Source organism: Durio zibethinus, chromosome 23, assembly GCF_047325235.1.
Source record: "Durio zibethinus cultivar Kanyao isolate XHJ-2024 chromosome 23, ASM4732523v1, whole genome shotgun sequence".
In the NCBI taxonomy this organism is placed as follows: domain Eukaryota; kingdom Viridiplantae; phylum Streptophyta; class Magnoliopsida; order Malvales; family Malvaceae; genus Durio; species Durio zibethinus.
This window is the reverse complement of record NC_143184.1, coordinates 8,136,376-8,162,776: the sequence shown is the minus strand read 5'-3', so window position 1 is coordinate 8,162,776 and position 26,401 is coordinate 8,136,376. Positions and strand designations below refer to the sequence as shown.

Here is a 26,401-nt window from a genome sequence, read left to right as displayed (position 1 = left end):
CAATGCTGCCTCTTTCACTATTTCTCTTGCTCCCATTTCTCTAAATCTACTTTATCATATTTCAACTCCAATTATTGTAAGAAAGGCCCTCCCTATTACAAACTATGCTTGAAAATGTTGGTGATAATTTATAAAAGGTAAAGACATAAAATAATCACATGCTAAGTCAAAATCCTATCCTGACAAAAGCAACCATAATTTCCAGCATTTTTACTATTTGTTATTTTTGTTCATAGCTTTTTGAAAAATTTTCTAGGTATTTGTGGTATTTTTAGTTTTTTTTTTTTGGATATTTATAGATTTGAATCTATTTTTGTGTCAAATTATGTAAAAAAGAGTGTTAAATTATTGATATCATAGTTGTGATTGTGATTGGTGGGTTATTTAAAAATATGGCATGTAATTTGATTTTTTTATTTGATTATATTATTTTTTAAATTTATTTTTATATTATGTTTCAACTCTAATTCTTACAAGAAAGGCCCTCCTGATTACAAACTATGCTAAAAAAAAGTTAGTGATAATTTGCAAAAAATGAAGACACAAATCAATCGGATATACTAAGTTAAAATCCTATCCTGATAGGAACAGCCATTCCTTCCGGCATTTCTACTATTTGTTATTTTTTTCTAGGTATTTGTGGTATTTTTAGTTTTTTTTTTTTATATATATTTGTAATATTTGAATATATTGTGTTAAAACACGTAAAAAAATTATTAAATTATTGATATCATCGTATGATTTGTTAGTTATTTAAAAAGATGGCATGTAATTTGAATTTTATTTTATTTTATTTTTTTAAATTGTTTTTATTTTTTTAAAATTTATATATATTTTTTATATATTCAAAATGATTCACATAAGATTTTACGGTTCTTATTTTATTATTTTGATTTTTGTTTCATGGATAACGAATATGAATTATAAATTTTTTATTAGAATTCGAGCTGAGTGAGTTTAAGGTCGACTCGAGTTTTACCTTGAGTCGAATTCGATCTTGAAAAATATAATTTAAGTAATTTTGAATCGAGTTTCGAGTTTTAATTTTTAAATCAAACTCAAATATTTTAATATATTGATTTAGTTCGATTCGATTATATTTATATCAATATTTGTATTTATAATATAATATTTATTTATATTTTCATTAAAATAAAAAATAAAAATAATACTCCTATATTTTAGTAGTTACATTAATAATATTATGACTCTAAAGTTATCATCGTCCGATTTCAAGACACGTAAACCATTTGTCTTGTAAAAAAAAAAATCATCAGACGTACAATTGTCTCAACTCTTAACACTTTCTCTGTGCTCTTTTGGAGCATTCTTTTCTCATTTTCTTTTTTTTTTTTTAAAATTTGACTGACTTGAGTCTTTAATTACATTTCGGAATATTACCCTTATTGCCCATTGATTATAGATGTTTTACAACTCAATCTCTAAATTACACAAAAATAGTAGATCATACGCTTTTTTTTTTTCTTAAAATATATTTATTATTAAAATTTGTTGAAATTGCCGAAGGAAAATTGAGTCTCGAAAGTTAGAAAATAAAGTCACGTGGTTTGTGGTTTAGAGGAAAAAGAAACCCCAAAACACACGCGCACAAAAAGAAATCAAAGCAAGAATTGAGCATGAATTTCCCACGGACCACGTGGCTTCTACTCAGCCAATAACAATGACTCACTCAAACAATCGGAACGCATTACATCTTCTTCGACATGCAAAGTAAAAGAAAACAAAAAAATTTTGTTACCAAAATGTTATACACATCACCACCCAACTCACCAACGTTAAAAAGTAAACCCAAAAATAAAAAGAAAAAGCCATACACTATACATTTTGCTCCCTCCTTAAACTTTCCTCTTGCCTTTCATTTTTAGATCAAATAAAAAAAAAAAAAAAAACCCATAAAAAGCAATTCACAATTTCATTTTCCAAGTTCAGATTTCTTTCTTGCATTAATCAAGTAGCTCTGTTCAGTCTCCAGCTCTCCATTTCTCTCCTCTCTGTGTACACTAAAAATAGCAAAAAAAAAGAAAATATTATTATATTTATTATATTATATACTAATAATATAGAAAAATATAGTTGATAGTGGTAAACAAGGGAGAAAGGAGGAGAGAGGGTTTTGTTTGAAGGGAAGTGGGAAAAAAGGGGAAAAATCGATTTTTGAGAGAAGATGAGCGGTGGGGGGTTTAGGGTTTCAATCCCAAGCAGCGTGAGCAAAACGGTCCAAAACATAAAAGAGATCACGGGTAATCATAGTGAAGATGAGATTTATGCAATGCTTAAAGAATGTTCTATGGATCCCAATGAAACCGCTCAGAGGCTCCTCCTTCAGGGTACTTTTTTCTCTCTCTTCTCCTTTAAGTCTCTTTCTAGCTAAGTTTCCAATTTCTTCTTGGATATTTTGGATGGGGTAGTTTTTTTCTTTGAGGAGGGGGTTGCTGAAATGGGGTTGATCTTATTGTTTTTGGGGTTTTGATGTTTTCTTGTGATCTGTCGAATTTGTCTTTGATCTTAATTACATTTTGGTGATTTGGATTTTGTTGCTGGCGACTGTAGTAGGTTATTTTTGGGTGTGATGACTTTGCGCTGTTCATGGATTTATTAGATTTTAATTTGATGTGTATTTCTTTTTTTCTTTTCAAAATTTTTTGATATCTTTAAATATATCTGTAAATGTCAAGCTTTGGTTTTTGATTTTTTCTTTGCAATTTACGTAATTGTTGGTATTCAGATTTTTTTTTGTATTTTTTTTCTGAGAGTTAGCTAAGGATTTAATCTGTCTATGTTATATTTACAAGGAAACGAACTTAGCTCTTCAAATGGGCTTTTGATTAAATTGCTTCTTCAATGGTCGTGTATCTCTTGAAGCTCATTGTTTACTTATTCCCACCTTCAGTTCATTAGTAAGGACATTATGATTCTGTTGGGTTTTTAAAAAGCTACCTTATTTTATTAGATTAGAAAAGGTTTTCATTTTTAATATTCTCGTTTTCTTGTTTTCCTTCACATATTTTTTCTTAGGCACATAGCTACTAAATGTGCCATTTACTGTTATAACACTAATTCACATTCTAATGAATTGTGAAATTGTATGCCTGTTAAGTGAAGCTTTTGGTTAGCATTCAATGCCACATTAAGCGTTTTGAGGAAGTTTAATGTGGTGATAGGCATCTGCTAAAGACTGTGGCTTATTAGCCCTGAGGAATTTTACTGTTTTGTTTGTTGGTTAATTTTTCCCTTGTTTTTGTTATTGTCTGTTATTTATTCCAATCTTGTCGATATTTTGATGTTTGTAGTTGCTTCTGTTTGATATCAAGTTGAGCATTGATATCATGCTATGGCCTTTAATGTGCTGTAAGCTTATCAGTTTTCCTTACTTCATATGAGTTATGGCATGGTTTGGAGCAAACAGCTGTCAGATATATGTGTTCTTAGCCTATGTTACTCTCTTGTTTATATCTGACTGCTTGCTTCTGATACATTACCATTTTAATTGGTGCATTCTTTGTAAACACTGTACTATCATGTGTTTATCAGGGTTTAATTCATTTTGCTTCCAAATATATGACAAATTTGTATGTTATCTCTCAGGTCCTTTTCATGAAGTCAAAAGAAAGCGTGACAGGAAAAAAGAGGTAAGAGATTCTACTGCAAAATTTGCAAGTGTTTACCTTTTGTTTTTTTTTGAATTTCGGTAAGTTTTACATTTTCCTGTTTTGGCAATGTTGAAACTTTTTAGTGATATTGGTTCGAAAAGTTGCAATGGTATTACATGATGAGTAAGCAAAGCATAAATTTGAGTAGGTCATAGAGGGGAGGAGGCTTAGGTAACTGGCACCTAGTTTTGTTTTACCCATAGCCAATTGCTTGTTTTTTCATTTTGAGATGGGGGTGTTGGGGGCAGAGGCTACTTGGTAGTAGTTTGCCAAGCATTCCTTATATTTCACATAGAGAGTTTGATAAAGAATTTGTTTTCCTTTTTGCTTGCTTCAGACTTGGATTTATCCTTTGTGGTTAATGTTTGTTTATTACTCATTGTTGCAGAGTTTGAACAACAAAGAGTCTGCAGAGCCTCGGTGGAGATCTGGTCCACAGGGAAGGGGGACTAGGGGTGGCCGGGGGAATTTCTCTCCTCCTTATATGGCACATGGTAAACAGAAATTTCAGAACAAAAATGTGTTTAAGATTATTGTTTGTTGTGTACCGTCAGTCTTCTGAAATAATGAGTTATTTTTGCTGCATGAACTTGTGTTTGTTTCATCCATGTGACTGGTTTACTTCCAGGTCAATGAACAAATTGTTAAGTTTTGTATTGAACATGTTTTATTTTGTTGAATTTTGTGTCAGATGTGGTTTCTATTACTAACCTGTGTGGTGCTGATGCGGTGGTTGCTGACTTGCCGTTGTTATTATATCTTTGCAATTGTTTCAGTTTGATATATGAAATGACCATGAATCTGAATTAGATTTGAATATAAATATTTAATGAATGAAATTTCCATGAATCTTGTTCTAGATTTTAATATAAATTTTGAATCATTGTCAGCAATTTTGCTTACTGTAATTGTCGTCTGCTTATCTTATTAGAGGCTGGTGGTTCCAAGAGTTCTGGTCCTGGGAGAGATAATGGAACGAATCAAGTTGCAGAGAAAGGCAGTGGCCAATCCTTGTTAACCTTGCAGGAGGCAAAAACTAAAGAATATACTCTCATTGCCAGGTGGCTACAATTTACTTATCTGCTATCTTTTCTAATTTTCAAATTTTTTTTGTCTATTGATGAAAATATGCCTTCATTTCAGTACAGTTTGTTTGAATTACGCTTTTATTATTATGTTTTATAGCCCTTTACCTGTCATGGCCAATGGTCCTACTGGTGTAGTGGCTGAAACCTCTTCTGCACCTCCAAGAAATGTTGCCAATCAACCTCAAGAAAATTCAACTATTGGTAACAATGAGTTTGTGAGTGCACCATCCCCTGTTGATGCAATAAACATACCAACCATTGCATTCGGAAGAGGGAACATGAATGGGCAACCTGCAGCAAGCTCTAGTGACTGCTTCATGTCAAGTGCTCCAGCATCTTCATCAGCAATCTGCTTCTCATCTTCAGACCCTGTACTAGTTCCATCCAATGATTCTCGGCTCCTCGGGACTTTGGGCACAATCAAACGTGAAGTGGGAAGCAACCGGGCTTCTACAGAACCAAATGCAGTTATTCCTACTGAAAACAAATCCGCTTCTGGTCAGGATTTTGAAAAACTTAATCAGTTTTGGATAACTTTTATTCTGTGTTGTGATCAATCTGATTCGGTTCTTTCTATGACTTATAGCAGCTACCGAAATTAGTAGCTCTTTCTTGCAAGAAAATATGCCAAGCAAATCCTCCGGAGTAGTGAAAAATCCGCTGAGTGAGTCTGCCCAACCTTTGTCTACAGCAACCCATGGTTCCTCTACGAGTAAGCCTTCATCCAATTATGGTGGCCGCCCACAACAAATAATTTTTCCTCAGAAAGGTAATTGGAATATTCTATTGATCAATGCTGTTTTGGAACTTTTTTATGTAGTGATCATAGTTGATGAAGTTGAGGTGAGCTTCTCTTTGATTTATGAAACTTAATTGGATAAAAACAGAGAAATATTGCAGATTTTGTGCTGTCATCCTTCCTCACTATATAAAGAGAAAAAGAGAAAGAAGTTACTGATTTAACTCAAGTGTTTTTACTAGATTCTACATGGATGCCTGTGTTTTCTAGATCTAGCCTAGGTATCAAGATATATTGGTTTGCCCTGGAGTTGGCATTTATGTAACTTCATTTATACTTGGAAAACTTACTTGAATGTAGCCTCAAGTTTGCTTAAAAAATGATGTTCAGACTTGCTATGTTGGCCCTTATTATGGTTGGAATCTATAACTATCTTTGAATTTGGTAAATGGGTATCAGCATACTTTTTTCCTTTGAGTAAGACTGAATTTGGTTGTATGTTGTAATTTTTGCATAAAATTTATCATTATAATTCGGAAGGATATGTAAAGAGTTCTTATGTAAACAACAGTAGCCCCTTAAATAACAGTGTAACTGTGAGGAGGGAAGAAAAGGAAAGCATTTTAAGCTTAAGATAGTATCTTTAACACGAGTTTGCTTGGTTTTTCATTGTTTTCATATTAGTTACGGTTGGTTGACTTTCAATGAAATGTTTGCACTTGGAACATATTTTGGCTGATACTGACAAGTGTTTGGGCCACTTTATGTTCTTACCCAAAGATAGTTGAAAGGCTTGCTAAAGATATGCAAATAAGTATTAATTCCCTGTATGTCATTAACAGTTGGTTCTAACAAGGAGTGGAAACCAAAGCCAACCATCTCTAATGTTGGGCAAGGTTCTGGAGCAGCTGGTGCATCTGAAGTTCCTACTGTTTCACTTGATGCCAATGCTCAGTTGCAGCCTGTTTCAAGTGTTCTTGACTCAGAAAAAGCAACTTCAAAATTGCAGAAGAAGCTGGAGGAGTTACGTCTCCCTCAATGTCAACATGTTATAATTCCAAAACATATCCATGTCCCTGAATCTGAAAGAACCAAGCTGAGTTTTGGAAGTTTTGATGCTAGTTTTGGAGTAACATTGAGCTATGTTGGTGATCAGGAGAGTGATAAGAGTTCTACACCTTTGTCTGAGTCTTCTCAGGGTGTTGATGAAACTGCAGAGGAACAGGCTTCGAGGTTTGTTAAGAGTTTCCAATGGATGTAACTTTTGACTTCTCTTCTAAGCAATGTTGCCCTCTTTTTTTCTACAGAAAAAGCAATGCTAACGTTTGTAGGGATCATAATCTTGCTGCTATTTGGTGTGTTTTGTGTGTTTGGCTCATGTTATTTTCTTGTTATGTTACTGATTCCAGCAATAAAAATGCATTGGCAACTGCCGAGGAAGGTGATTACATTGATCATCCACAATCACCTGCACATGCACCTGAAAATTTGTCTGGTGATGGTGATGTCTCTAGTTCCATTCCCGAGTATAATGAAAACAAGCAGGAGACTGCATTACTCTCTGGAGGCCAGCAATACTCTGTGGTCCATACATCTCCTAACTACAGTTTTGGATTTGTGCCTCCTATGTTAGTGCCATTTGAAAACACCGAATCTCAAGCACATGAAGTTTCTCGCCTTTCAAGCTTTGTCGTAAGCATCCACTTCCACCCCTTCTTGTCTTTAATATATGCTTCTCTATTGATGTCTACGTCTTATTCAAACTTAAGTTTCTTTTAGCATGGTTTTTATGTAAAAAGTAGTAGAAAATTGTATATGTTATATTCTCAGTTTGAGTTTGGCTTATGGTCATTCTGCTGATTGCTATAATCTAAAGTATTGTTTCAATAAAGTGAATTGCAGTTGTGCAATCTTTTGCTCTAATACTACTTCTGTTATTGAATGCTTCAATCTTTTGGTTTAACAGCCATTGGATCCAGCAACTTATTATGGCCAATTCTACCGTTCAAGTTCTGATAATGATGGTCGTGTTTCTCCCTTTCCTTCTTCTGGAGTTGCCACAAAATATAATGGGAATGTTGCAGTACTTCCTCCACAGACTTCTCAGTCTCCTCAAGAGGTTTGCAGAGATTAAGATTAATCACCTTGCATAATTTTAGATTGAAAAATGACTATTTTGCTAGAGAAATATTTACTTGTTGAATATGTTATGGAATTTGTTATCAGTTGAATTAGCATGTTGCTTTTCCTTCTCTAATCTACTAATTTGTTTGAGGTATGCAAATTATATGATACTATATACCGAAGTTCTGTTGTTGTCACTATTCTGGTAACATTGTCTACAACACTTATTTTCTTTGCTTTAGACATTTGGCTGCTTCCAGTTGGTCCTGGGATACTTCTTGAAACTTTCATGGTTAATGAGTAGGATTAGACTCATTAGATGGATAATTTGGGGGAAAATACTCGGTAAAAGGATAAAACAACTGAAGCGACCCTGATTTTGTGTGGGGAAAAGTAGGATTGAGTGACAAAAACTACTTGAAACTATACCTTTATAATGAGCATAATTTGACCTTTACCTTATTGTTGATCTTTAAACCAAGTAGTATGGTTCATTTCCAAGCACTTAATTAAGTTATATTTAGTATGAAAATAAACCAAATATATATAAATTTATTTTTCATAAACCAAAATTAAAAATGTATCCAGACACATAGAATTTAAAATACAAAAACGATTTATTCAAATTTAAATTCATCTGTGCTAATTTCCATTAACCACATAAATTAGGAGATTGCCTGCACCTCTTGCAAGGGAAATAAAAGTGTAAATTTGTAACTTCAAACAAAAACAAACCATTTCTTTACAATGATTCTCTTTAGAGTCATAAAAAAATTGATTATCTGCCTCTAATTTTATTTATATTTTAATTTTTGGTATTAATGATATTCTAAGTTGTTTTCCATCATCACAACATCACAGCAGCAAGTGGGGTAATACTGCTCGTGTTACTCTACTGTTGCAGAAAATATTGTCTGGTCTAATTGAATATTGCTTGAATTTTTTAACCATTTCGCTGGCTGGACAAGGACTAAGTCCTTCACAAAATAATATGGTAAATGGGACCATAGGTTGGCTGCATTTCTGTTGGACTGTGATCTGTTGCCTAGAATTTTTAGTTGCTGTAAGTATATGGTTACTCAACCTGTGAACATTCTAGATGGATGAATCTGTGCTCTCCTACTTGGCTAGCAGAAAAATAAGAATCCATGTTTAGGTGTTTGTTATTGAGAAGGTAGATAGTTTGCCTAGAACAACAATAACCTGCTACATGTTTATTTTTTGGAACTCCCTTGGGAGAGTTGAAGTAGGACTTAGTGAAACCTATTATTGGTGTCAAGACATGATTGTCAGACAAGGCAGTTGATTACTTACATACTTCATCTTGCTTTGTGGCATTACGTGCTTTTATGGAATTTGGAGCTGCCTTTTCCACTTGACACATCCAAACTCTTATCACATGCATAGGGCATATATTTTAATTTATTTTTTTCTTCTTGTTTCTTTCCCTCATTTATTTTAATAAATTTCTTTATCACTAAAACTTTTTTTAAGTAATGTTAATTAATTTATTTAAATAAGGATAATTTAATAAATTCATTTCAAAGTAAATATATAATTGAATTAAAGATAAATTTAAAACATTTACATCTACTAGAATTAGAATATAATTTGATAGAAATTAAATATAGTTTTAAAACTAATTAAATTATCATTATTTTGTAGTTAAAAATTCTTGAGTAAAAGAAAGAATGAAAAAAAATTAATAGAGAAATAAATGATTAATAATTAATCATTAATAAAGGGTATATTTTCCTTTTCATTTAAAATTAACTTAGAAAATTATATCTCAGTGGGGTTAGTGTATATTTTACGAAACCTTTAGGGGTAAGAGGGTGTTTTTTAACTAAAAGGGTTATCAAACCTCAAGGGGTTAAATATGCTTTTTCCTTTATTTTTTTCTTCTCCTTTATTTTTTTCCTTTTTTTTAAAATTTCGTTTGTTTTAGTCAATTTTTTTATCACTAAATTTGTTTTATAATAGTAATTAACTTATTTAAATAAGGATAATTTAATAAATTCATCTCAAAGTTGATATATAATTGAATTAAAGATAAGTTTAAAATATTTAACAGATAGTAGAATTAGACTATAGCTTAATTAAAATTTAATTTGATAGTAATTAAAGATAATTTTAAAATTAATTAAATTCTCATTATTTTACAGTTAAAAAAAAGTCTTAAGTAAAAGAAAGCCTGAAAAGGAAAAAAAAACTAAATTAAATAAAGATATAAATGATTAATAAATATTAATTAATAAAGGGTACATTTTTCTTTTCATTTAAAATTAACTTGGTAAATTACATCTCAGGGGGGTTTGTGTATTTTTTTTACCAAATCTTAAGGATGTAAGAGGGTGTTTTTTAAACTAAAGGGGATGTGTATTTTCTACCAAACCTCAAGGGGTAAATATTCTTTTCCCTTTATACCGTTGGAAGTTGGAGCTGATTTGCATCTGTTGGCAGGGTGGAAACTCTTTGGTACTGACTACAGCAAGTCCAACTCCGCTAGTGACTCAAGCTGCTGGGCTGATGCAAAGTTCAATAGCTGTGACCCAGCAACCAGTCCCCGTCTACCGCTCAGCGGCTGGGGTGCATTTACCGCATTATCCTCCAAACTACATTCAATATGCACCCTTTTACTCTCCTTTCTATGTTCCTTCTCCTGCAATCCACCAATTTATAAACAATGGAGTGTTTCCTCAACAACCACAAGCTGGTACTGTTTATCCTTCAGCACCAGCAGCGCCTACTACAGGAGTCAAATTTCCACTTCCTCAATTTAAACCTGGAACTAATACAGCGACTTCTACTCATATTGGAATGCCAAGTGGTTATGGGCCATATGGCTCCTCCCCAGCTGGTTATAATCTAAGTTCTGCTGCGACAACTGGGAACTCAACCACAAATGAGGATCTCGGTGCATCTCAGTTCAAGGAAAGCAATGTCTACATCACTGGGCAGCAGGTTGTTACAACATATTCCCATTTATATCTCTTGCTATGATTTGATTTATCTTTTTATTTCTTACAGAGGTGTTTATGACATAAGATGAGAATGTATGAAACAGCAATTTTGATGGTGTCCCAATTTCTTCTAGTTTACTTTTATTAGTAATTGTGGAAAAACTAAGAAATAAATCAGTGTGGAAACTGAATGTATGTTGGAAAACTGCTTATTAAGAATTGTACAAGAATCTTAGGTTTATATACAACTAATTAGGGGTTAAACTAGGAAATTAAATCTTCCTAAAAAACTAATCCTATAATTGAGGGATTGTCTATCCTAATTTTAGGGATACAAATACTTAATTCTAGAGATACAAATATAAATATACAGATTACAAGATTACAACCAGTTGTAAATAAGTGTTTTCCCACACTCTCCCTCAAGTTGATGAATAGGTGTTTTCCATTCCCAGCTTGGAAATAATTTCTTGAAATGTTGTACTGCTGAGACCTTTAGTCAACACATCTGCAAGTTGACCCTTGGTTGATACATAAGGTGTACAAATTAACCCACTATCTAGTTTCTCCTTTATGAAATGCCGGTCTACTTCAATGTGTTTTGTTCTGTCATGTTGCACAGGATTGTGTGCAATGCTTATTGCAGACTTGTTATCACAGTAGAGTCTCATTGGTCCATCCCACTTGATCTTCAAGTCTTCTAGGATAATCTTTAACCATAGTAGTTCACAAATTCCTTGAGCCATTGCTCTGAACTCTGCTTCAGCACTTGTTCTTGCCACCACATTCTGTTTTTTACCACTCCAAGTCACAAGATTACCACCTAAGAAAGTGCAGTAGCCTGAGGTGGATCTTCTATAAGTTATTGAACTTGCATAATCAGCATCTATATATGCTTCTAGAACTAACCCCGAATTTCTTTTGAATAAGATACCTCTCCCAGGATTGACCTTCAAATAGTGCAATATACGGTAGACAGCCTGTAGGTGCACTTCTTTATCACACTCACAGCATATGCTATATTAGGTCTAGTATGTGAGAGATAAATGAGTCTTCCAACTAATCTTTGGTACATCTCTCTATTTACAGCAGTATCTTCATTAGCTTCTCCAATTTTATGATTAGGATCTATAGGGGTATTTGCAGGTTTACATGCAAGCTTCCCAGTTTCCTTCAAAAGATCTATCACATATTTCTGTTGTGAGATGAAAATACCATGCCGTGAGTGAGCTACTTCAATTCCTAGGAAGTACTTCAATCTCCCTAGCTCTTTTATCTCAAATTCTCTAGCCAAACACTGTTTTAGAGATTCTCTCTCTTTTTCATCATCTCCAGTTACAATTATATCATCAACATACACTAATAGAACTGTGACTCTCCCTGAATCAGAGTTCTTGATAAACAATGTGTGATCTCTTTGACTCTGTTTATATCCCATTGCTAGCATCACTTTGGCAAATCTCCCGAATCAAGCTCTAGGAGACTGTTTAAGGCCATATAAAGCTTTTTCAGCCTGCATACTTTGTTTGCTTCTAGATGACCTCCAAATCCCGGTGGAACCTTCATATATATTTCTTCTTCCAAATCACCATGTAGAAAAGCATTATTTACATCAAATTGTTGAAGTTGCCAATTGTAATTTGCAGCCATTGATAACAAAATCCTAACTGTATTCATCTTGGCAACGGGAGCAAAGGTTTCCTGGTAATCCATTCCATAGGTTTGAGTGTAGCCTTTAGCCACTAACCTGGCTTTATACCTTTCAACAGTACCATCTGCCTTTTATTTTACAGTGAAAATCCATTTACACCCCACTGGATTTTTTCCTTTAAACAACTCTACCAGTTCCCATGTCTGATTTTTCTCTAAGGCCTTCATTTTTCACTGGATAATGCCTTGGATAATGTTGTTGGAACAGAAATAGTGTTTAGGCTCACAAGAAAATTTTTGTGGGATGGTGAGAATTTTTCAAATGACACAAAATTAAAGATTGGGTATAGTGGATGCTTGGTACATTCTCTGGTTCCTTTCCTAATGGCAATAGGTAGATCATAATCACTAGTTATAGTTTTAGGAAATTCATGCTCATTTTGAGAAACAGAGTCAAAAATTGTAGTTACCTCATTTCCAGAGTTAGGATCAGGTTTTTGGACTGGCACTGGTTCAGGATCTGCAACTTTCCTTCTTGAGTACACCTGTAATTCCTTCATAGAATCAAGAACAATATTATCCTTTGTCACATATTCCGTATTTGGAATGGGTTCAGACTCAAATTCAGTGTTTGACTTGGGCTCAGCAGAAACAGGTTTCGACTCAAAAGAATTAATGGGTGTAAATGTTGAAGAAAGGGGCAAATCAAGCAAAAAGAAGTCTTTATCTTTATCTTCCATGAATGAAGTCTCCCCCTGAAGATAAGGTTGAGTAAAAAATGGTTTATTTTCTTCAAAAGTGACATCTGCAGACACATAAAATTTTTTGGTAAGAGGATGATAGCACTTATATCCTTTTTGAGTTGAAGAATACCCCACAAAAATACACTTAATCGCTCTTGGATCCAACTTTTTCCTGTTATGACTGTGAACATGAACAAATGATGTACAACCAAATATCCTAGGTGTGAGATTGTTTATGGTATTGAGGTCGGGATAAAATTGTGAGAGTAGTTCCATAGGAGTTTTAAATCCCAAAACCCTTGAAGGTAACCTATTTATAATATGTGTGGCAGTGAGAACAGCTTCCCCCCAGTAAAATTTAGGTATATTTGCTTGAAAAAGAAAGGCTCGGGTTGTGGCTAGTAAATGACTATTTTTCCTCTCTGCCACTCCATTTTGCTGTGGAGTATTAACACAAGATGGCTCATGGATAATCCCCTCTTTTTGGAAATAGGTAGATAGATTCTGGTTGAAGTAGTCTCTTGCATTATCAGACCTAAATCTCTTAATTCTCACTCCAAATTGATTTTGGATCATGTTTTGGAAGCTTAAAAACACATTATTCACATCTGATTTGGATTTAAGTAAAAAAACCCAAGAGACCCTGGTACAATCATCTATGAATGAAACAAACCATCTCGCACCAGAAATATTAGGAATTGTAGAGGGATCCCAAATGTCACTATGAATCAAGTAAAAGGGAGTAGAACTTCTTTTGTTACTGATTGGAAAAGACACACGTCTATGCTTTGCAAGTTCGCAAACATCACAATAAAAATCTTCGACATTTAATCCTTTGAACAAAGAAGGAAACATGTTTCTCAAGGTTCCAAAAGAAGGATGTCCAAGATGAAAATGATAAAGCCAGATTTTGTCTTTATTGGAAGATTTTTCAGAAAGAAATGACAAAGGTAAACTATTCTTGATACTACTTGTGTTATTTAATGTCTCAAGATAGTATAGTCCATCCTTCTCCTTAGCAAGTCCAATCATCTTTCCCGAACTCTGGTCTTGAAATTCACAATAAGAGGGATAAAAAGTTACTTTGCAATTCATATCTCTGGTAAGTTTTTGTATAGATATCAGATTAGTAGACAATCCAGGAACATGAAGAATATTTTTTAGAACAAACGAGGGATTAACTTGAACATCTCCTAATCCTGCCACTGTAGTAAGTGAACCATCTGCAACAACAATTTTCTTATTACTAGGACACAGGTTATATGTACTAAACTTTTATGAGGATGTGTCATATGGTATGTGGCTCTTGAGTCAATGACTCAAGAACTCGTAATAGGCTTAGCCGAGACATTTAATCCATGAGAACCGGAAGCTTTACTTGAACTAGAAACCTTACCCAAAGAACATACCACAATAGGCTTTTCAAGGATTTTCAATAAGTTTCTCAGCTTTTCAATCTCTTCCCTGTCGAACTCTCCTTGTTTCTGAGACATCTGTAGTACTCCAATGATTTTCCCAGTTAACATTTCTTCAAATTGGGTGGTAGTGATATCTTTCTTTGAAATGGTTCGGCAATGAAGGCCTAAACAGGATTCGGCAATGAAGGCCTAGAAAAGTCAGCAATGAAGGCTGAAAATTTTGCTTCCCAAGAAGAGCCTAAAGTTCTGATACCATGTGAAAAAATTAAGAAATAAATCAGTGTGGAAACTGAATGTATGTTGGAAAACTGCTTATTAAGAATTATACAAGAATCTTAGGTTTATATACAACTAATTAGGGGTTAATCTAGGAAACTAAATCTTCCTAAAAAACTAATCCTATAATTGAGGGATTGTCTGTCCTAATTTTAGGGATACAAATACTTAATTCTATAGATACAAATATAAATATACAGATTACAATATTACAACCAGCTGTAAATAAGTGTTTTCTCACAGTAATGAATCTAATGATTACATGTATCTTGAAACACAATCTTTATATTATAGGATATACTGGCAAACTAGCCTTAGAGTATGGACTAAATTTATAAAATAAGACAAGAATGTAAGACAGTAGCTTTGATCTTGGCTTGTAGGTTACTGTCTCAATTCCTTGTTGTGTTTATTTTTATTTTTTGTTAATATAATCTAGTTTCTTTTCCCTAGTAATGGTTATATGTATCTTAAAAGGCTATCTTTTATATTCTGCAAGTATTTACTGGCAAACTAGCTTTTGTATAAGTGTTTGTCAACGCAGACAGAGGATGGCTTTTATTTTAGTGTTGGGATTTTTAGGGGCCAGTTGTTCTTTGCAATGGGGAAATGTCGTTGGTGTTTGAATTGTGCCGATGTCATTGATTGACTTTTCTTCCCTTTTTCCATCTCCTTGCATTTGAGTTTTGAGAAGCCTGCAAATGTCAATGGACTTCTTGTTTTTCTGTTTGTTCAAGCATAGGAGATCTCTGTGGAGAAGTGGATACTTAGTTTCTGCTTCATAATCAAGATAAATCCCTATCCTTTTTTGACCAAAGACAATGCCACATTGATGCACTGAATTCATTTTAATTGAATGCCTTACGATGGTGATCATGTTCTCATCATTTGATTTGATTGTTTGTTATGGTTCTACACAATACAGTTGCCTGCTTCTTTCTTCTTTAAGCATTCTCTGTTCTGATATGAATAAACATAGGTTTCGGAAAGAATGTTGTCGAGCATTTACCAGTCTTGACTAGTTTGTTAGGTGTCTTCTTTTTTATTAATTTTCTTTTCCTTCTAGGATGATTGTTTTACATATTTACTTTCTTGCAGAGTGAAGGTTCAGCTGTATGGATTGCTCCTCCTGGTAGAGACATATCCAGCCTGCCAGCAAGTTCGTTCTATAACCTTCACCCTCAGGGTCAGAATGTAACTTTTGCTCCAACACAGGTTGCTCCTGGCTCTTTTGCTGGTATCTATCATCCACAAGCAGTAACAGCAGCAGCTGTTCATCCTCTTCTACAACAGGCTCAGACTATGGCTGGAGCTGTTGATATGGGGGGACCTGCTGCCAGTGTTTATCAGCAGCCTCAACATGCACAGATGAACTGGCCCAGTAACTACTGAAACAGGGATAGATTTGTTCTTTTTTGTAAACCATCGAAACAAGATATTCAATGTCCAATATTGGGGTATTTTTGGGAACTCCAACAGGTTTGAATGGAGGGGAGCATCAATAAGATACATCAATGGCCAGAGTTGAGAATGTAAATCTGTTTGAGGAGGCCGGGAAAAAATTTACCAATAGTATCCTCTGTTTACTTGGGTTGAGGGCATAAAAGATCCGGCTCGCCTGTAACTGATATCGACTGTTAAAAGTTAGTGAAGGTAGGCATGTGCAGGTCTCTTGCTATATGGTGTTACCAATTTTCCTTTTCATAGTTTAAAGCTTTTGCCCCTCATTTTTCCTTGTCAAGTTTTTGAACTCTTAGAATTTACTATTGAGTGGTGATAATCTTTTCCATTCTTTTTTCCCTTTATTTGAGGTTTTGGGGGTTTTGGAAGGTAAGATTAGGTTGGTGGAGAATTCTTTCCATTCCTTTCTTATCTTTCCTCTGTCTTACCTGTAAAGTGAATTTTGATAGCACGAAAGGGATGTACTGAACTGTTGTAATTGGTATAAGCAAAGGCCAACATTTTCATTGTTTCACTTGAGACCTTTACTAGTTTGTCCTATATGCTTCTTTTCTTTAGTTATAAGCTCTGAGTGAAAGGCATATGCAAGTTGATTTATCTGTTTTCTTGGCTTGTGCAATTCCAAAAGTATTTGTTGTCAAAAAGGTGGTCTTTTCTGCAATTTCCTTGCTGTTTATCTGTGGAAGGGAATTGTTGTTTAATCTCAAGCTTCACTTGTATACACTCCTAAGCTCTAACTATTGACTCACAAGTTTCTCTTATTCGTGCCTAGTGATTATATTATTAGTTATTTGTGCCCTCTTCTTTTTGTTATGGAAATTTCCCCTTTGTATTTTATTGATAGTAATATTTGAAACATCAACCATTCGCAATATATGAACATTGATAATGGATATATTTTTAATCTAGTATCGGATGATGCTACAAAGCAGATTGATGTTATCTTTTTAAGAGTAAGCTGGTAGGATATCTCAAGCATCTTTAAATGTCTCGATGATGCAAGCTAAACAAGAAAATAGCTGGCCATGGACTCTTCATGGTGATTATGCATGGTTGTTATCTTTCCATTGTTAGAATCCCCCATTAAACTTAAAGAAATGAAATTTGTATTCTTGTACTTGTCATTGTTTTAAGAGATTTAAGGAAGTGCAAGTGTTTCTGTACAAGCTTTACTCTAGCAGAAATTACATTATTATAACTGCTATTGTGGCTGGCGTGCTCAACAAGTTCCTTAATGTCCATAGACTTGCCCTTTCTCTAGCCGTGGTCGGACTAAACCAGTGGGTTGACCCCAACAGGAGCCAGTGGAGACCTCAGCTCTGAAGATTGTCCAGGCTGATGGGATTGTCGAGCACTACTACATGGCAATACCAGCAGTTAATATCATGAAGAAGTATCCCTCTTCCGTATTGGCTAGGCCAGAAGGTTTTCAGGAGGCCATGGGATTCAATGGTCAGATGAGATCCTCACCCCAGGTGAAAAATTCTATGTTGTCTATGTTGTCCCACGCCGTATTGTAAGAAAGCTTCGGCGCTGATCAAAAAACCCAATGGAGAAGTTTCTGTAAACTATTTTGTATCACAGTCTAATTCCATTGATGTCTCTAAGGATAATTTATCAGGCAAGTCCTTTCTCCGAGGCAATGAAGTTAGTGATTCGAGTGAGGTAAGTGGCTCGTTTAGTGCTAGCAGAAAGAAAAATGGAACAAAGAAACATATCAGATTTGTAGGCATTGATGCCAAGCAAAAGCCTGGTTTGCCTGCCACTGAAAAGAGCAAGGATGAAGGCATTGCAGAGAGTTCCAAGGAGAAATCCAAACTTCAAACCCGGGGAAAAAGGAAGTCGAGAAATGGTGTTTTGTGGCAGCCAAGTCTTACAGCGATTAGTGAAAGTCATGGGCCTGGCGAATGATATGATACGTTTCTCTTTAATTCATTCAGAAAAGTTGAAGATTATTCTAATAATAATAATAATAATATCTCACCTAAGTTTACATGAAAATTCCATCTGATTTTAAAATTTCAGTTTGCCGATTAATCTAACCAAGGCAACCTTGTTTCAATGTGTTTGGCAGCATAAGCTACTTTTGTTCTTCGATGTATTGTAAACAGCACATGATGCCTTGTTCAATTAAAATATTATTATTACTTCATTTCAATTTCTATATCTTTATAGTTATATATATATATATATCTTTTTAAATAAAGTTTTTTTCTTGTGTTAAACAGAAATATTTTTTTTAGATACAAATGAAATTGTAATTTAAAAAAGAAGAAAAAAATTATTAATATTAAAATTTAAATCTCAATTCTATTGAATATGATATCTTAAAAATAATTATATAAATAATAAATTAATTAAATTAAAATTTGAATGTAACCTAATAGTATTTCGGATAAAAAAATTAGCTGAAACCCTAACTTTCACTATGGGATAGGATAATTATTGAACTCAAAGGGAATGATTAGTAAATGACAAATAACAAAAAAGAAACCACAAGGCAAGAAAAAGGATTGTAATCAGTCATAAAATTTTTGTTGAAAATAATTTAATTTTAATTTTTTGTTCAATTCACCATCGGGTAGAAAAATACAATAGTTTCTATTTTATCATAATTAGAAAAAAAAAAGGAAAAAAGGCGAGTTTATTTCTTTTTCCTCTTTCTTTCCTTAAAGAAAACAACAATCAAATCTCTTCTCCTAACTTTCAAACTCTTTCTCCCAAGTTAAGTAATTAACTAATTATGAAAAAGACAGAAAAACAAAAACAAAAAAACATACAAATATGTAATTAGTGGTATATACTTCTGGTTTTATGTTTCGATTTTTGTTTTTGGAGTTTTGCTTTTGTCTTTGTTGGGTTTTAGGACAGAGACCCAAAAACGCAATCCAAAGATAAAAGGGCAGAAAACCACTGACAGGAAACACTCTATTAAGAACAGCAGCTGCAGCTTTACAGCTTTGAGAAAGAACTCAAAAAGAAGAAATGGGTCATGACCAGGAGGAGGAGGAGACACCACCAGCAACCCCAACGACCAGCGCCGGCAAAGACCAAGAAGAAGAGACTTGGAACCACCAGAAACAGACCGTTATACTCGAGCTTTCTGAGAAGCTGATAAATGGAGATCTTCAGGCCAAGATTGAAGCTGCTAGAGATATAAGAAAAGTTGTTAGAAAATCATCTGTTAAGACACGTTCAAAGTTTGCTGCTGCTGGTGTTATTGAGCCTCTTGTCCTTATGCTCTTGTCCCCTAATCTTGATGCACGTGAAGCTTCTCTTCTTGCTCTTCTCAACCTTGCTGTTAGAAATGAAAGGTCTCTAATTTTTCCTTCTTTTTTTTTTAATGTTTTCTGAGCATAGATCCATGTTTGGGTTTATTTTAAAGTTTCAGTTTTTTTATGGATTTTTGCTTTTTCAAGAAATTGGTTGAGTTATTTTCATTGTTTGTTTGGTTGCTGGAAAACTAGGGGAGAAATGATTCGAGGGAAAAAGGATAAAAGTTAATGACAAGATATAGGCTTGGATTATTTAGTTCTTTGAGTAAATTATCTAGTCAATAAACTCACTTAGTTTTCTATCAAGGTGGGAAACTTTTCTATTTTCTTTTTCTTCCTTTTATTTGGGTGTGAAATGTTGAGAATATTGGAGTATGGGGTGTTGTTGTGATGATTGTTTTTGGTTCCATTATGAGCTTGGTTGGTTTTTGTTTGAGTTTATTGCATCTCTATTTGGTCTTTGTCCAAACAAAATAGTTAATTGAGTGGATATATTCAGGTGGAGTTTAGCTCTTTTTAATCTGATTGTTTTGATTCTAATGTCAAAATGGATATTTTGGGTGAGAAGCTTTTGGAAAGGTGGTTTCTTGATGCAATTTGAATCTCTGTGTTCTGATGCTTAACTTTAGCATAAATACATGCCCTAGCTGTTAACTGTTCTCTCTGAACGCTATATTCCTAGTTAATAGTCTGCAAAAGCTCAACTAGATGTGAGATAGTCATTCTAGTTTCAGCAACACAATTTCAATTTTCTTTCCCCATGTTAATGAATCTGTCTAGTCCAAGAAATTTAATTCATTTATGTGATGGATGGATGGTTCATAACCATGAGATATGTCATTTATAATGATGCTAATTTCCTGGGTTTCTTACTTGAATCATTTTCTTTCATGTAGTTGTTATGCAACTCAGTACTTTTTACTCTTGCCACTATCCTCTTCTTTCATTGGTTAATTGAATTGTTAATGTATGATTCCGATGTTGACAACTTATCTGTTTGTCGTTGTCACTTTTTGTTATCAGAAACAAGGTCATTATAGTGACAGCAGGGGCTGTCCCTCCTCTTGTAGAGCTTCTCAAATTGCAAGACAGTGCTTTGAGAGAATTAGCCACAGCTGCAATATTAACACTATCAGCTGCTGCACCTAACAAGCCCACAATTGCTGCCTCTGGAGCTGCACCCCTTCTGGTTCAAATCCTTAGCTCTGGAAGTGTTCAAGGAAAAGTTGATGCTGTCACTGCCTTACACAACCTATCGACCTGCAAAGAGAATTCGATTCCTATTCTTGATGGCAAAGCAGTTTCTCCACTTATCAACCTCCTCAAAGAATGCAAGAAATATTCCAAGTTTGCTGAAAAAGCAACAGCCCTACTCGAAATCCTTTCTAAATCTGAAGAAGGGCGAGCTGCAATCACCAATTCAGATGGTGGGATTTTAACCTTGGTAGAGACTGTTGAAGATGGCTCTCTTTTCAGCATGCAGCATGCTGTTGGAGCTTTGCTTTCTTTGTGCCAGAGCTGTCGAGAAAAATATAGGGAACTTATTCTTAACGAAGGTGCAATCCCGGGGCTTCTGCGACTGACCGTAGAGGGCACAAGTATAGCTCAAGAAAGAGCTCGTACTCTCTTGGATTTGCTCAGAGATACTCAGGAAAAGAAATTGGCTTCCTCAGTCCTGGAAAAAATTGTGTATGATATTGCAACCCGTGTAGACGGAGCAGATAAAGCCGCGGAAACTGCCAAGAGGTTACTGGAAGATATGGTTCAAAGAAGTATGGAACTCAGCATGAACCGCATCCAACATAGGGCTGCATCTTGCACACCTGCCAAAGTTCCATCTGCGTGATGCATGCTTTCTGCCCAGGAAGCAAGTACACCAGTTAAAATTTATATCCATTCTAGATCACCATCCAAGAGAGTGGTATCAATAGAGTAAAATATCATGGATTGAGTTTCACTACGAGTTTTTACCTTTTGGAGGTGCTATTTACTACCTCAAGGCTGTGTTGTCCTCGTGTATATATAAAAAACTTCTCTGTATAATACGTGTACATTTCCACTGATGAAATCATAAGAGAGGCTGCACTGAATTAAGGTTGTGATCTTTGACAAAAGTTGTCTAAATCTTCCATGTTCCTGAAAGACTACTCTTCATTTTCCCCTGATTATAAACTTATTTCACTCTTTTCTCCTGTAGACCCCATATCAGTCGTTATTAGTGCTGCAAGAGAGTGGTATGCAAAATTTGGGAAGATATGTTGCTCAGCTTTTCAGGTTAGAGCAAGATGTGTTGTATCTAGCATGAGTTTCAGCATTAAAAAATTATCACCAACATAAGTTCATGGTGGTTCAAACCCAAGACCACTTATGTCAAGGTTTAACAACCCTAACTATTGAGGCAATCCCTTGTTGGTATCTTGGTTATCTTCTTTGGTTCAATGGATAGGTTATTCGGTTAGGTTAATGGGAATCCCTTGATGTTCTTGATGAATATTTGAATCTAAGATATTAGTATATTTCCATTGCTGAAAAGGAAGTAATTTAAACCCTCAGATTCAACTACGACATTCAACAGTGCTCAACTTGTGTTGGCAAACGGATCGTATCGATTTTAGTGGGTCGCAATGCTCCCAGAAGGAGATCAGATGAGCAGCCCCAACACAGAATTTGGTGTGTTGATTGACCATTTGTTGAGATATAGGATCTTAAGACTTTTGCAGCCAAATGTTGTAAGTGATGTTCCTGTCAGGGGACATGATTATATCCTCCACCCACATGCGGATCACAAATACCAGAAAATCTGGGGTCCTCTCTTCCCTATTCGTAACACTTACAATTGAAAAGGCTGGGGGGTAAAAACTTAAAGCTCTCCAAAGGGTTGATCCAAAAAGCAAAGCAAGTGGCAACAAAAATCAGTCTGCCCCAGTTGGATTACAGTTTTGACATAAAGAAAACCTTCCAACATTGTGACTTTGAAAAGCTACTAGGGAAAAGCAACTTCCACGTCTAATCCTATAATGGCAGAGAGTTACTGAAAAATTAAAATCCACTGTAAAAAATGAGAAAAAAAAAAGCTGTTGATTTAGACGTTGATGGTCTGAGTATGATTGTGATTGTGATGGTGATGGTGATAGAGACAATGGACAAATATCAACTAACCAATTTTAATTGACAAATGACAAGAGAAAAAGCCTCCTTCGGAAAGTTAAAATCAGGAAAACAGAAAAAGGATTTTCTCTTTCTCGTAAAAAATATTAAAGTCGGTGTCTTTAGGAAGATGGGCTGATGATGTTGGTAACCGACAATTCAACCCGAATTATGTTTGGTACGAGGGAAAAAGTAGGACAGGCAAAATCAACAAATTTCATTGATATGTAATGAAGGAAATGAGAATGAAGAAGGAAAAAGAATGGAATAAATACTCCTTTCACTCCATTCTCATATGTTCAACTCCATCCCAAACATGCTGCCAGTTTCAATTTTAGTTACATTAGGTTTTTCATCATACTAAATTTTAGAAAGAATTTTACAAAAGAAGTTATAATTCAGAAATAAAAGAAAGGGTTTTAATTAATAAATTTTAAAATTTTAAAATATTAGCTCAATTAAACTTTAAATTTTGATACTTTTCCTTTATATCTTATATAACAGTATTGACATCATGAAGACTTTATTTACAAATTTGATAAGGATAAGAAAAGGAAAAATATTTATCACATATAGAAACCCCCAATTGAACTTTCCTCCCAAGCAAGCAAAGGAAAGCACTTCTTTTAACATTTTTTTTTATCCACCAATTTCCTGCCACTATCTCTACACCACCCTCTCCTTTTCCTTCATATCAAAGTATCCATCTCTCACTATAATCTTTTCCTATGTCTTTGCTTGTAAAGTAGATTTGGGATAATTTTGTCCAATATAGAACTTTTTAAAAACTATTAGAATGCTTAATTAATTATAAATTAAAAAAAATTTTAATTTAAAAAAGCAAGATAAATTGATTTATCAAAATATATAGTTCTTTTCCAAGAATAAATGTTGACCCAAATTATATGTTTGGTTTTGTCGGTGTGTTTGTTTCGAGCGTTAATGCAGAGCAGTCGCCTTCTTTAATTCATAACCCAAGAGAAAATAAGTACAATACAAACCAACAAACTGCGTTACCCGCCACAAATCTTATCCGTCCGTCTAACCCTATAATCCACGTGTAACCATCAAAATCAAGGTGCGCATTACGCACTACGTTCGCGCTATCACACTTCGTTGTGGTTTAATGATTCACCCACCCATCTACTCTTTCGACTAAGGCGAAGAAAACTAGAGAAGGAAATAGTGACTGAAATTGAGAGAAAATCTTACTAAACCACAGCTCATACTCTCTCACATTCACTCTTGAGAGAGAGAGAGAGAGTGGAAATTTGGGTTTTCGATTTCTTCACTGTTTTTCTCTTTGCTTTACATCATTTTAGAAAAGGTAAATTAACTTCCCAAATTACTTGGCACATTTTTAGTTTCAAGATCTATGAACCCAGATCTGTAAAGGCTTAATCTTTTTACTGAATTCTTGCATTGTATTAATCTGGGTACTTTTGTTTTGGCCTTAATAAATAGATTTAATTCATTGTAAGGGTTTTTAGTTCGTAAAAGAATGTTGGGCCGTTCTGGGTTATATAGAAGTGGAAGCTTTAGGCCAGAGAATCTGGGACAAAATGCTTTACATATGATTGGCAATCTTTGTTTCACTATCTTTGTAATAGGTGTCCTAGTTTTCACTATTATAGCTGCTACTTATGAGCCAGAGGACCCTCTTTTCCGCCCTTCAACAAAGATCACAACTTTCCTCACTTCCACATCAAATGCCACATTTAAATCGGATAGCACCGTTGTTAGAACCGGAGAGGATTTTATGGCTGCCAATCAGACTGCATTTGCCACTTTTATCAATGTGACGGATGTAGTAGAACTCAAGGAGGCAAGTACGGATGAAACTAGTTCAACTGGATGTGAGGGTGATTCGAAAGGACCACTGGATTGTAAGGACCCGGAAGTGTTCCATTTGATGATGAAAGTGGCAATTGAGCATTTTAAGGATATACATTTTTATCGGTTCGGGAAGCCTGCTTCTGGCCCTGAGGAGAATACTTGTGATATGGCATGGCGGTTTAGGCCTAAGGAAGGGAAGACAGCTGCTTTTTATAAGGATTATAGGCGGTTTGTGATTAATAGATCAGAGAACTGTACACTTAGCGTGGTAAGCATTGGGGATTATCATTCAGGTGTGAATGCGAGGAAGAAGAAGAATAAGAATCAAAAGCCTGGATTTGAGAAGACGTCTAGGAGGCAGGAGCAAGGTGGTGTGTCTTTGCCTGTTGTTGGCGAAACAGTAAACGATTCACTTCCAGTGGTTGAGTCTGAAAATGCTTTTAGAAATGGGAAGTACTTGATTTATGTGGGTGGTGGAGATAGGTGCAAGAGCATGAACCATTATTTGTGGAGTTTCTTGTGTGCATTGGGTGAAGCGCAGTACTTGAATCGAACGCTGGTTATGGATTTGACACTTTGTTTGTCTTCAATTTACACTTCGTCAAATCAGGAGGAGGAAGGGAAGGACTTTAGGCTTTACTTTGATTTTGAGCATCTGAAGGAGGCAGCATCAGTGTTGGATCAGGGGCAGTTTTGGCTAGATTGGAACAAATGGCAAAGAAAAGATCGATTGAGTCTTTATCTTGTTGAGGATTTTAGGGTGACGCCAATGAAGCTTTCTGAGGTGAAGGATTCGTTGATTATGAGAAAGTTTGGATCTGTGGAGCCAGATAATTACTGGTACAGGGTTTGTGAAGGAGAGACAGAATCTGTTGTTCAAAGGCCATGGCATCAGATATGGAAATCAAGAAGGTTGATGGATATAGTGTCAGCAATTGCTTCAAGGTTGAACTGGGATTATGACTCTGTTCACATTGTGAGAGGGGAGAAGGCGAGGAACAGGGACGTCTGGCCTAATCTTGCGCAAGATATGTCACTTGATGCCCTTATCTCAGCCTTGCAGGATAAGATTGAAGATGGGAGGAATGTGTATATTGCAACGAATGAAACTGACACATCTTTCTTTGAACCTTTGAAAGACAAATATTCCATTCATTTTCTTAATGACTATAAGGATCTTTGGGATGAGAATAGTGAGTGGTATTCAGAGACAACAAAGCTTAACAATGGAGTTCCAGTTGAATTTGACGGCTACATGAGGGTTTCTGTTGATACAGAAGTTCTCTTTAGAGGGAAGAAGCAGATTGAGAGTTGAAACTTTCAATGATCTGACTAACGATTGCAAAGACAGTGTTAACACCTGCAATACTGCCACCGGTTAATCCCCAAATATGAGGTCTGAGACCTGGTTGCGACAATTGGGTACATCCACGTGTATTTTTAGCTATTGTCTTTGTTACCTTCAATAAACTTTATTATGCCTTACCTGGTAGTTGTGTCGTTGAGTGGTATTTCTTGAATTTTGTACTTATAGAATATTGACTATCAATGTTTCATGTCTTGGCATCATTTTGAGGCTCTAGACTAAGTTGAACTTGATTGTCAACTATTTTGATCTTCCGTGCTATATTGTTGTCTTGTGATGGAATTTGCCTTTTAAAATGCCTTTTTCAAATTGGTCTTTGCTTTGTCAAAGTCCCTAGACATTGATCTGTGGATATATTATGCTTTTGCCAATTAAGCCTGGCGTGGTTAGTTTGTCAATCAGAATCAAGATGTAAGATCTAAAAGAAGAAAAGAGCTTGTATTAAAGATTGAAAGGAAAATAGCAATTCAACTTTGCTAATTGCTATAAAGGAATGCTTTAGCATGCCATTTCTTGAATCGTAAGTTGATCATGATCATATCTGGTGGTTGAGCTTTTTTCTTTTTGACAAAAAAAAAATCGAAGTTTAGGAGATAAAAGAATAAGAATTACAAGTGCCGAAAATTAAATTTTAGCTTTGTGGG

The 26,401-nt window shown here is 34.9% G+C and overlaps 2 protein-coding genes and 1 pseudogene across 3 annotated transcripts; all 3 read left to right on the top strand.

The window, feature by feature from the left end:
* The first annotated feature begins 2,041 nt into the window (after nt 1-2,041).
* On the top strand, nt 2,042-16,647 carry LOC111314491 (GBF-interacting protein 1-like). 2 transcript variants are annotated; one of them, XM_022915917.2, is made up of 11 exons: nt 2,042-2,348; nt 3,607-3,650; nt 4,060-4,165; nt 4,603-4,732; nt 4,857-5,257; nt 5,349-5,528; nt 6,341-6,731; nt 6,908-7,190; nt 7,465-7,617; nt 10,086-10,586; nt 15,771-16,647. In XM_022915917.2, exons 1-11 carry the CDS (start codon nt 2,186-2,188, stop codon nt 16,062-16,064), a joined length of 2,646 nt encoding a protein of 881 aa, XP_022771652.2. In that variant the 5' UTR covers nt 2,042-2,185; the 3' UTR covers nt 16,065-16,647. The 2 variants fall into 2 exon arrangements, with proteins under 2 accessions (XP_022771652.2, XP_022771651.2); XM_022915916.2 differs by having other exon boundaries at nt 5,346-5,528.
* A 2,240-nt stretch (nt 16,648-18,887) lies between these two features.
* On the top strand, nt 18,888-21,532 carry LOC111313516 (U-box domain-containing protein 17-like). The gene is made up of 2 exons (XM_022914202.2): nt 18,888-19,447; nt 20,432-21,532. Exons 1-2 carry the CDS (start codon nt 19,119-19,121, stop codon nt 21,252-21,254), a joined length of 1,152 nt encoding a protein of 383 aa, XP_022769937.1. The 5' UTR covers nt 18,888-19,118; the 3' UTR covers nt 21,255-21,532.
* A 2,155-nt stretch (nt 21,533-23,687) lies between these two features.
* On the top strand, nt 23,688-25,985 carry LOC111314489 (uncharacterized; annotated as a pseudogene).
* The last annotated feature ends 416 nt before the right edge of the window (nt 25,986-26,401 follow it).

What these genes read in the sequence shown, in the direction of transcription:
- LOC111314491 (XM_022915916.2), top strand. Translation starts at nt 2,186, where the DNA reads ATGAGCGGTGGGGGGTTTAGGGTTTCAATCCCAAGCAGCGTGAGCAAA. An exon ending in GCAGAGGAACAGGCTTCGAG is followed by an intron (nt 6,732 to 6,907) that starts GTTTGTTAAGAG and finishes TACTGATTCCAG; the next exon opens with CAATAAAAATGCATTGGCAA. An exon ending in CTCGCCTTTCAAGCTTTGTC is followed by an intron (nt 7,191 to 7,464) that starts GTAAGCATCCAC and finishes TTGGTTTAACAG; the next exon opens with CCATTGGATCCAGCAACTTA.
- LOC111313516 (XM_022914202.2), top strand. Translation starts at nt 19,119, where the DNA reads ATGGGTCATGACCAGGAGGAGGAGGAGACACCACCAGCAACCCCAACG. An exon ending in CTTGCTGTTAGAAATGAAAG is followed by an intron (nt 19,448 to 20,431) that starts GTCTCTAATTTT and finishes TTTTGTTATCAG; the next exon opens with AAACAAGGTCATTATAGTGA.